This window comes from Solanum tuberosum, unplaced genomic scaffold, assembly GCF_000226075.1.
Source record: "Solanum tuberosum cultivar DM 1-3 516 R44 unplaced genomic scaffold, SolTub_3.0 scf00173, whole genome shotgun sequence".
Classification (NCBI taxonomy): domain Eukaryota; kingdom Viridiplantae; phylum Streptophyta; class Magnoliopsida; order Solanales; family Solanaceae; genus Solanum; species Solanum tuberosum.
The window spans coordinates 208,812-219,422 of NW_006239104.1; the positions used below are offsets into that span (position 1 = coordinate 208,812).

General features: G+C 32.8%; 2 protein-coding genes across 2 annotated transcripts; both read left to right on the top strand.

The window, feature by feature from the left end:
• The first annotated feature begins 1,487 nt into the window (after positions 1-1,487).
• On the top strand, positions 1,488-3,574 carry LOC102596674 (transcription factor bHLH89-like). The gene is made up of 3 exons (XM_006354608.1): positions 1,488-2,162; positions 2,720-3,139; positions 3,488-3,574. The coding sequence occupies exons 1-3, from the start codon at positions 1,488-1,490 to the stop codon at positions 3,572-3,574; spliced, it is 1,182 nt and encodes a 393-aa protein (XP_006354670.1).
• A 2,987-nt stretch (positions 3,575-6,561) lies between these two features.
• LOC107061912 (replication factor C subunit 3-like) lies at positions 6,562-10,483 on the top strand. The gene is made up of 12 exons (XM_015311908.1): positions 6,562-6,933; positions 7,051-7,626; positions 7,729-7,842; positions 8,128-8,160; positions 8,324-8,495; positions 8,582-8,760; positions 8,881-9,017; positions 9,136-9,231; positions 9,590-9,659; positions 9,737-9,814; positions 9,901-9,982; positions 10,395-10,483. Exons 1-12 carry the CDS (start codon positions 6,562-6,564, stop codon positions 10,481-10,483), a joined length of 1,998 nt encoding a protein of 665 aa, XP_015167394.1.
• The last annotated feature ends 128 nt before the right edge of the window (positions 10,484-10,611 follow it).

The window sequence follows — 10,611 nt, forward strand, 5'->3', positions numbered from 1 at the left end:
TGAATTTCTCGCTCGCCACTCTCGTTTCTCGCTGAGCAGTCTCTCCTCGCCTCTCTCACTTTATACAAACACAAATGTATAAATTGTGTTTGTGTTTGTATAAAGCGAGAGAAAATTATATATATAAATACAAATACAAATACATATATTTTCATCCTATACACTTATGATTATACAAATACAGATTTTCCCCTGCCTAGTTTTCTTTTGTCTTTCTCTCTTTCTCGCTTTATACAAACACAAATTATACAATTGATTCTTTTGTATATGTATACCGAAACAGATTATACAATTGCTTCTTTGTATATATATGTATAACGAAATATACATATTAATAGTCATAGCAAACATAAAATTTGCTATGGAGCGCAATTATGCAAACTATAGTTATATCATACAAATATAATTTTATATTTGCTATATGTGAAAGTTGCTCTTAATTAAATACTGTATCAAATAAAAAAACAAACTAACAAATTAATACGAAGGGACTACATAATTGGCATTACCTGTGAGTAAGTTGTGGTGGTTATAGCAATTCTCTGAAGACACTGAAACAAAGGACTTTATATTATAACCTAGCTATACAAGCAAAAGCTTTGCTCGCGGTGTTTGGAGTCCACATTGAATCTCCGACTTAATTTGGATTGCGCACTGCAGGATTCATTCGAGAGTGACCCTTCCAACAAGATTTTCTCCATACTCAAAACTCGAACCGAAACCTCTCATTAAGCGTGAAGTAATCCCACCGTTGCACCAAAACCATGTTGATTACACAAGCAAAGCTTTATTAGTGCAACAATGTACAAGGTCATAATGTACATAACTACATACTATAACCCCTCTTTACACTTATTAGAATCAGAACGAATGTTGAATAAAATGAAAAAAAAAGGATCTGATAATTTTAAATGTAATTATCAATGTTGCCAGGACACAACTATACATACATAACAAAAGATCAAAGAAATATGTACTGAATTGTTACTGGACACAGAAAATAATGGTGATCTTTTTTTTTTCTTTAGAATTTTCACAGCAAATAAATCTGTCTCTCAACCTCTTCGAGATAATAATAAAATTTGTGTATATTCAATCCTTCTCAGACTCTGCAAATCAAGTTGTTGTCGTTGTAGTACTGCAAATCAAGTTGCAGAAACAGAAACTACTGGAGTACGGAGATGATCAGAGGACCCCACTCTAATATTTGGAATCTCAGTAACAAACTTTGTCCCAAACACAAGAAAAGCCATTACTGTCCTTTTTCCCTTTCTTCTACCTTATAAAGGCTATACCTCTCACTACTTTTCTCATTTCTTCTTTTTTGAACTTTTCTTCTCAAATACAACTGCTCCATTCTTCATTTTTCCTGCTTCAAACTTGAGTTTTCTGCTATTTTTCACTCTTTTTAACAACCAAAAGTAGTAGTACTGGTACTATTACTACTGGTGTAGTGAACAACAATATTTCATCAGAAAGGGTAAAGAATGTATGCATCACAAAGTTTGTCTTTTCATCCTACTTCTGATCATCAACAAGATGAAAAAAGTTTTCTTCAAAATCATATTGCAACATCTGGATTAGTGGAGCTGCAGCAGCAACAGTTGCATTCTAGTGAAAACATGAACTTGAATATGCAATTAGAATTTGGGCATGACCCCAATAACACAAGGTTTCATCAAAATTGGGAAGAAATTAGTTTTAATCCTTACAACAATCAACAACTTAGTTACCCCATTTCTAATCCATCAAATTTCTTGAGTACTACTACTCCATCATCATCATTAGGCCTTTTGGCAACTTCAACTAATCTTTTTTATGAACCCCCACAATTGAATATGCCTTTAAATCTTTGTACCCCACAATCTAGTTTGTTCAAAGAGTTGTTTCATCTTTCTCCACATGGATCCTCCTATGGATTAGGAAGCTCCGGGACGGGTTCTTTGTTTAGCCATGGTCATGATCAGGAAGAGGTAACAGGTAATTTGTACCATGATGGGAGTTTTCACGAGTTAAGTGGAGATATGATGATCAATTCTGCAGCTATTAAAAAGAGGGAATTAGGTAAAGAAATCAAACATCATGCTTCTGAGAAACAAAGGAGAGTTCATTTTAGTGACAAGTTTCAAGCATTGAGGACTTTAATCCCAAATCCCTCAAAGGTATGTAAGTATTTAATAGTCCTTAAATATTTCATGTTTAGTTTTGTTGAAAACATGTCCCTAAGTAAATATTACTACTAGTTGTACCAATGAGAGCTGAGAGTCTGTCGAAAACAGAAGTCTGCATACACTATATATGCCCTCCCCAGACCCCACTTTGCGGAATTTCATTGGGTTTTTTGTTGTTGTAGTACCAATGAGCCTTTTAGCACCAAATCCTTTTGTTGGTAAATTTCATTTTTTTGTGAATTTTGTATGCTTTTATCTTGTCTATGTTGTTCTTACATTCTTGTGGAATCAAAAGAAAATGAACTTGTTCGATTAGGAAAAATATGAGCTATAAGTTTTATTATGCAATCAATCTACATGATTTTGGAAGTTCAAGAATGAAGTAGCATCAATTGTTGTTCTAACAAAATATTGGACTTAAAAAAAGGGTTAACTTGCATTGGGATTAAAACAGCATACACAATGTAATCCTACACAATGAGGTCTGGGGAGGTAGAGAGACTGCTTCCGAAAAAAGAATTGACATAATTTAATTTTGTGAATAGCAGAATGATAGAGCAACAATTATCGCGGATGCTATTGGCTACATACATGAGCTGAAAATGAGAGTAAATGAGTTAATGATTCAAGTAGATTTAAAGAAAGAGAGAATCAAAAGGCAAAGATCAATGGTAGAAGAAGATGATGCAGTGATCATGGAAGCTAATCAAGATGATCAACAAGTGATGATGAACAAATCTACTAATTGGCATCATCAAATAAAATCTTCCAAGAATACTAGTACTGAAATTGATGTGAGAATTATGGAAGATGAAGTGATTGTTAAACTTGTTCAACAGAAGCAAATACTGAAGGGAGTGAATTGCCTTCTATTGGTATCAAAAACACTTGATGAGCTTCAGCTGGATCTCAAACATGTTGCTGGTGGGTTGATTGGAGATCACTATAGCTACCTCTTAAACTCCAAGGTGCTTCATTATCCCCCTTTCTCTACACTATTTACATTACTCCTTCCGTTTCAGTTTGTTTGTCTGATATTGACTTGACACTGAGTTTAATCGAAAACTAAAGATATGTAGAATGTATCAAGAGTGGTCTTAAATATGTTGTGTGGGATAACTGGAATATAGAGTTGCCAAAAAGGGAAACAGATCAATATTCTTTTTAAAATGGATTAAAAAGAAAAGTACAATAGATTAACAAATTGAAACGGAGGGACTAACTAATATATATTTTTGGTTTCATGATGTCAAATACTTGTGATTTTATCATATGTATGTGTTTAAAATTAAGTATTATTTGACAATTTTATGCAGATTTGTGAAGGTTGTACAGTGTATGCAAGTGTAGTAGCTAACAAGGTTATTGAGGTTTTGGACAAGAAACATGCAGAAATTAATTAAGTTGGAGGTCTAGTTTGGTCTTGAAATATAGACTTTCTTTAATTTATATAATTTCTACTTTTGTAATACAATGATGAAAGGTATAACCATATTTCTCTGATTTGTTGAAAACTAATTCGACTAAAATATGACAATTTTAATTTATTTTGTGATTACTTACACTGAAAAGATCTAGTATTAATTACTGCATGGTTAATATTTATATTATACTTGCAATTGAAAAGATATCTACTCATCCATATAGATTATGATAGAATAGTTTGGTTGGGTTTTCTTAGTACGTCCTTACTCAGGGCTCTCATGTTCCAGCTAATTATGAAAATGGAAAAAATCTTATTAGAAGCGTCATTCTTTCCGTCTTCTAGAAATTGGTTGTATGCACGATATTAAATTTAGTCTACTAAAAGAAAAAATATATCTACTTGCATTATGCACAACTCCCCAGATTTTGTGGCATAACTAAAAATTCATTCAACAATCTAAAATGACATTTATAATTATTAGAGCAACTTTAATTTTAAGGTAGCTAGAGGTGTTAAATGAGAATAGATGGATTATAATGGACTTAATAGATTTTTTTAAAAATTGTCTCACCAATTGTGTATCCCAGAAGGGAAACCAATTCCAAAGCATCAAAGTTCCTAGTTTGACTTTTTCGAAAAAATAAATAAATCTGACTTCAGCAAAAACATTTGTGTGTTAAAAATATACAGATATGTATAATAAAAGAATAAACTTGTATACTCCTGTATATTTTCCTCCTCTTTTCTTCATTTCTAATATGCCTTAATTATTTGGATCTCATGTGATCAAGACGAGCTCATCATGGTATAAGTTAAGTATTACAAATTCCAATTAGTATTAGTTTTCTTTCTTAAACATAGCGTAACAGTCAAATACTTTCACATAAAATAAAATACTTTAATACAAACATCGAGTGTTGTTAAGTTTTTCGAGATAATAATAAAAAAAAGTTGTCCCGAAAGATAATTGTCAAGGTAGGGAATAATTACAGATGATCTCATCTGAAAGGTAAGTCGCAAAGTGATACGCTGCGGCAGCTATGTACACATTTGGAAAATGACATAAATAATTAAACTAATTAAAAGTATTTTTAATGCAATTAATTATACAGGGAAAAAAAAAGAATAATATAATATGGGGAGTTCAAGCTTTGTAATTAGTAGCATTTTAAAAAATAATAATTGTGGAAATCCCAAAGTTTCACCACACGTACGTACCCTTCGAGATATACAATAGTCAATATTTAAAGAGTTATATTTGTAACAATTTTGACCGATTAAGTTTTACTAAGTAGGCTGTTATTTTTTTTTAATTAATCCAACTTGGATTGCAGTGAGATGATTGAGATTCCTTCATTCTTAATTAGAGATTTTGAATTTGAAACTCTAAATTGAAAAAAGAATCCTCTTGAATGTGTCACAATTCACATTTAATAGTAGTCGAACCTCAATATAAATATTGAACCGACAGAAAACATAAAAAGGTAGGTTTGGAATGAGATGATGATTTAAATATTATTTGGAGTCGTGATATGTTAGAATTGATCAACTTTTGACAGCTACTGCATTGACAAGGTTATTGTTTGTAATTTTTTTTATTTTTTTTAAATATTCCTTTTTTTTATAAAGAAAACAATTTAATAGCATGGAGGAAAGCTGTTCTTTTTCTTTTTTCATTTATGTAAAAAGCTGAAAATTGTGTTTGTAGGATAAGATGTCTACATCATAAATCCATTAATAGGAATAGTGACGTCCTTATTTTATTTTTTTACTTGGTTTACTTAAATTACATTTAATACAAGTAAAATATATACCCATCGTAGGTGAAGGAAACTACGTATGAATTAGTGAAAAAATTATTTCATTAAGACATTTGATAGTAAGGGTTTGAAATTTAGTTGCTAAGGCAAGTAGATCTCACATAAACGGTAATTCAATTCACTCGAAAGGAGAAGAGCGTCAAACAATCTCAACTCTAGCTTTAAGGGGCTTTGTAGAGCAGGCGAATGTTCAAACTACTCTACGTATGATTCCTCATTTGGTTCCTAAAACATAAGGTGAGTTATTGATTTATTCTTGAAGTGACTCAACAGTGGAGCATTACACAATTAAGTTATCTATAAGATAATTATAGATAAAACCTAATATAAAATGACAAAGCTAATCAACATGACTTATTTTTTAGAAGATAATCACATATAGAATAAACATAGTGGCGCGTTTGGTACAGAGGAAAATGTTTTCTAATTTTCTCATATTTGATCGGTCAAAATGTTTTGAAAAATATTTTTCTCTAGAAAAACAAGTTTTAGAAAAATGAAATCCCTTGACCCTTATAATAGTAGGAAAAACAAGTTTCATAAGTAACATGTGAAATTCATTTGTCTTCTTCCCACCCACTCAACGCCCCCATCCTTTGACTTCCTCGAACCCCCACTCCCCACCTCATCCAACCCCCATAACGTTTTTGCTAAATTATAAATAAATGCTTTTATAGTGTTGATACATAGACATTAAAACTGGTGTTAGAAGATGTGATACACAGCACAAACACCCCTGGAAATGGAAGGAACCAAACAATAAAGTTAAAAAACTACACATAAATTAACCTCAATTAGTCAGCTGTTTTTGCATGGACTATAAAGGCCGAGGGGGTTTCGATAAACAATATACACGGTTAAAAATTATTTTCTATGTGTATATACAATAGATGTTGATCGTCTTTAGCTTCTTCATGTGTTTACTTCTTAATGAAAATTCTGACTCCGCCACTGTGTACACTGATGATCAAAAAAGAAAGAAAACATTGTTAATAACGTAGCATCTCTGAATGATCGCCCATGGACCTACTGTAGAAACAAATCTTATTTTTTTTTTCATTCACATCAAACATTAACTTCCATAGTCCTTTTCAATTGATCCTAAAAAGAAAAAACAGCAAGTTTCAATCTCAGCTCTTCAATAATGTCGAAAAATCCATCGATCCTGCGTTCAAAATCTGTTCCTTGCAGGATATCAGAAACTCAAAATGTCAGATCAACAAATTCAGATGACTCATTGAAACCATCATGGCATAAAAAAGTCGATGAGGAAAGAAAGAGAGGATCATCGTCTTCAAAAAACTCGAGGAGTAATAACCTCGATGAATTCAACAAAAGAACTGCAATTCAAGAAGAAAAGAGGTACTCTGCAAGAAGTCCATATTACAAAGGACTTACTGATTCATCCAAAGAGATTAATCGACAAAAGTCGTTAGCAGGCAGTACTCCTGGGAAAGATAGCAGCTTATTAGCTTCTTCAACAAGTAACAGTTCTAAATCAAATTTAGCTATCAAGGTACGTATTATTGAAGTTTCTGATCATCTCATCTTAAAAGCGTAACTACTTGTGTTGAAGAGATCCAGAGCGCATGACTATTAATCACGTAATTATATTTATGTTATGTTACAATAGGTACAAGAGTGGAGTGCGTCTTACTTTGTACGCAAAGGCAAAGAAGAACGAGCATTCTCCTTCTTGAATGTTTCTTCGGGGAACAAGAACATCCGTGATCCTTCTTCATCAGAGACAAAAGTAATCAGAACGACAATCGGAGAAGAACTTGGTATACATTCAAAAGGAGTTAGAAGAAGAACCAAAAGTAGAATTTCACAATTAGATCAGGGGAAGCCTTTGAGGGAGAGAGCATCAGAAATGCAAACAAATAATATAGTACTACTACCTGCAGCCCCTGCCCCTGCACCTGCACGGCCAGTAACATCACCGATAAAATTGTCATTACCATCTCCACCACCAACTCCATTAATATTACAAACATCGCAAGCTGAAGAAATTGAATCAGTACTACTACCATTACCAGCTTCATCAACTCAAAATGTCGACGATGAAAAAGATACCACAAATGTGAAAGATATGACAGTTCCTGAAAAACAGATTGACAAAAGATTTACATGGGCTGACAAGTATAGGCCTAATGCTCTTAAAGATTTTCTATGCAATCGAAATATTGCACTGGAATTGAAGGCTCTGGTATGAAAATAATCCTTCAACAACTTTTTTTCGGATTTTTCCTTATTGATAGCAAAAGAATACTAACACACTACAATCCTTTTCGATTATAAAATTTTGCAGGCAGAAACAGATGGTAGTATTCGCCATTTCATATTTGCAGGACTGCCAGGAGTAGGGAAAAGAACCATGATATTTGCTCTACTTCGTAAAATTTATGGACATGATAAAGTACAGGTATGTTTATGGATTCTCTTTAAAGCTACAAAAATATTAAAAGTTCAATACAAAAACTGTGTTGCATTGACACTTCAGTAATAAAACCTCGATGTGAGGAACGATGAATAACACGAGAGTATTAAGTCACCTCAAAGATTACTACCAATATTGTGCATACAAGTGGAATTAGTAACCTGAAAAATGAGACAGGATATCTGTTATAACAACTGAAAAAACACTAACAAAATAGAAAATTAAACGTACATTTCCATGATTCGTGATGATCTCTTTGCTTTTTTACAGGCAAGAGATAAGTGCAAGGTGTTCCACTTAAAGGTATTAATCCCCTGCCATCTTTCTTTCTATTGTATTTCTTTCGATAAGTTAGGCATACAAAACTCGGAAACTAAGGTTCAGAGGCCACAAAATGCTCCGTAAATTGGTGGCCTTTCAATATATGAAGATAGTGAAAGTAGCTTATTCTCAAAATGCATTTCAGGGAGAATCAGTTCCCAGCATCAAAGTAAATGTGAAGGAATCGAACAAACATCTTGAGATAAATCTCTCTGAAACTAAAGGCTATGAGAAACATGTCCTAGTACAACTAATCAAGGAGAGAAAGCACAAATCATCCAGCAGATCTGCACCTCCAAATCCTGAAAACTGTAAAGGTATTACCGCCTTCTTCTTTTTTCAATTTCTAGCTAGCACCGAGAATTGGACATAATGTTATCACTTTATTTTGTAATGTACACAGCTATCATTCTTGGTGAGGCAGACAAGCTATCAACAGACGCATTGTTATATATCAAATGGATGATAGAGAGATATGAAGGTTGTTATAAGGTTTTCTTTTGCTGCAGCGATAGCACAAAGCTCCAGCCAATCAAGTCTATTTGCAAAGTTTTTCATCTTCAAAAACCTTCAGATGATGAGGTTTGGACACACAGTTCCAATATATACATTGAGAACATAAAAGATATTTTACACAATCAGTATAATACTTAGAGATTCAATATGCATAAATTAACTCGAAAAATCATTTCTTGTTGACAGATTGTAGACGTCTTGAAATTCATAGCACAACAGGAAGGAATAGAACTACCACACCAAATGGCAGTGAGGATTGCTAGTAACTCTAAAAGTAACCTACGCCAAGCAATTCGCTCTTTTGAAGCTACCTGGCACTTCAAGTAACCCTTTTATACAGAATAGAATTTTATACATTCGTTTATCTGGATTGTCTATTTGCGAAAAGATTCATCTCTTGTATTGTCCACCACTAACTATAGGAGAATATGTTATTATCAGCACTTCCTTGACTGAAAATCAAGAAATCAAGACAGGGTGGGAAGACGACATTGCAAAGATCGCTAAAAACATAATTAAAGAGCAAAGTCCAAAGCAGTGAGTATAATTTCACATCATCAAAAAGTTAACTCTTTTTTTTTAGTTTGTTTCGAAAAGGATAATCTCTTTCTATATTTCAAAACTCTTCAAACTTACATGATTTTACAGCCATATAAATGTTACAATATGTTTAACAAGGGTGCTTTTGGTATATGCCAAAAATCATTCTTTTATCCTTAAACTTTTTGTCAAGTCAAACACTGTCATATAAAATGAAACGGAAAGAGTACATTGGAAGGAAATTTCTATGACTATGAGGACATTATTTATTTCATATTGAGGCTCTTGCTTGACTCCCCAATTACGAGTTTCCAGCCCTCAGAATAGTAACATCAAGAGTTCATTTCTTTCTCAGGCTATACGATATCCGTGGGAAATTGCAGAATTTGATAGAGCACAATGTATCTGCTGAGTTCATCTTTAATGTAAGAGCTTCTTACTCCTTATACCTTTTGTTTGAATTTTTCACTAACTTCGTTTTACGCCATTCTGTGATAAGCAGACTGTGTTTGAAGAACTAAAGAGTAATTTGGATGACCAGTTCCACAAAGACATGGACATTCTGAAAATGAAGTATAATGTAAGGAAGTTTACACATTTCACCATTAAAAGACATTATCATAGAGTCAAATAATTAACTCAACATTTCATTATTCCTTCTTCCAGATAAATTCAAATGATCACGATCAGGGTAAAAGTGATAACGATGCAGTAAAAAAGATTGTTCACAAATTTATGAAAATTGAAGGTAATACAAGCATTTGAATTATCTTGGAGGACTAAACCTAGACATCATAACTATTGAATCTTATTTCACCATAATTTTCTATGGGTGCGGAACTTGCCCAGTTGAAATCTTGTCCTACATCTATTTATCCAAGATGAGTGTGCTCCTCTACTCTCATCTGCAAGTTTCGTTAACTGTAACAATATCTTTTGTAAATAACATGCATCTTGAAACCTGGACAAACATAAATTTTTAGTATTATATATTTTCACCTATGCAGCTATGCTTATACTTTCTTGACACTCTAGATTCACTTTTAGGCCATATGTACAGAAGTACACCGATAAGTCATACTTCAAGTTTATATAACGTCTGATTTACACAAGAAATGTGTTTAGAATCAATGTTGATTGACTCTTTTTTTTCACTGCAGAGTTCACAGCTAAATTCATGAGCTGGTATAAGATTATTGTTCTGAAGAAAGGAAATCAGAACCCCATCCTCAGCAAAGGGGATATATAGTTTGGAAACAATTTCTATTTGAGTGATAAAGAATTTATAGAACTTTTCCTTATCACTTTGCTTGGTTAATAATTTGGTATTTCAATTGTAAAATAAAGTGGCAAAACTAGCCCAAGCACACATTTTTA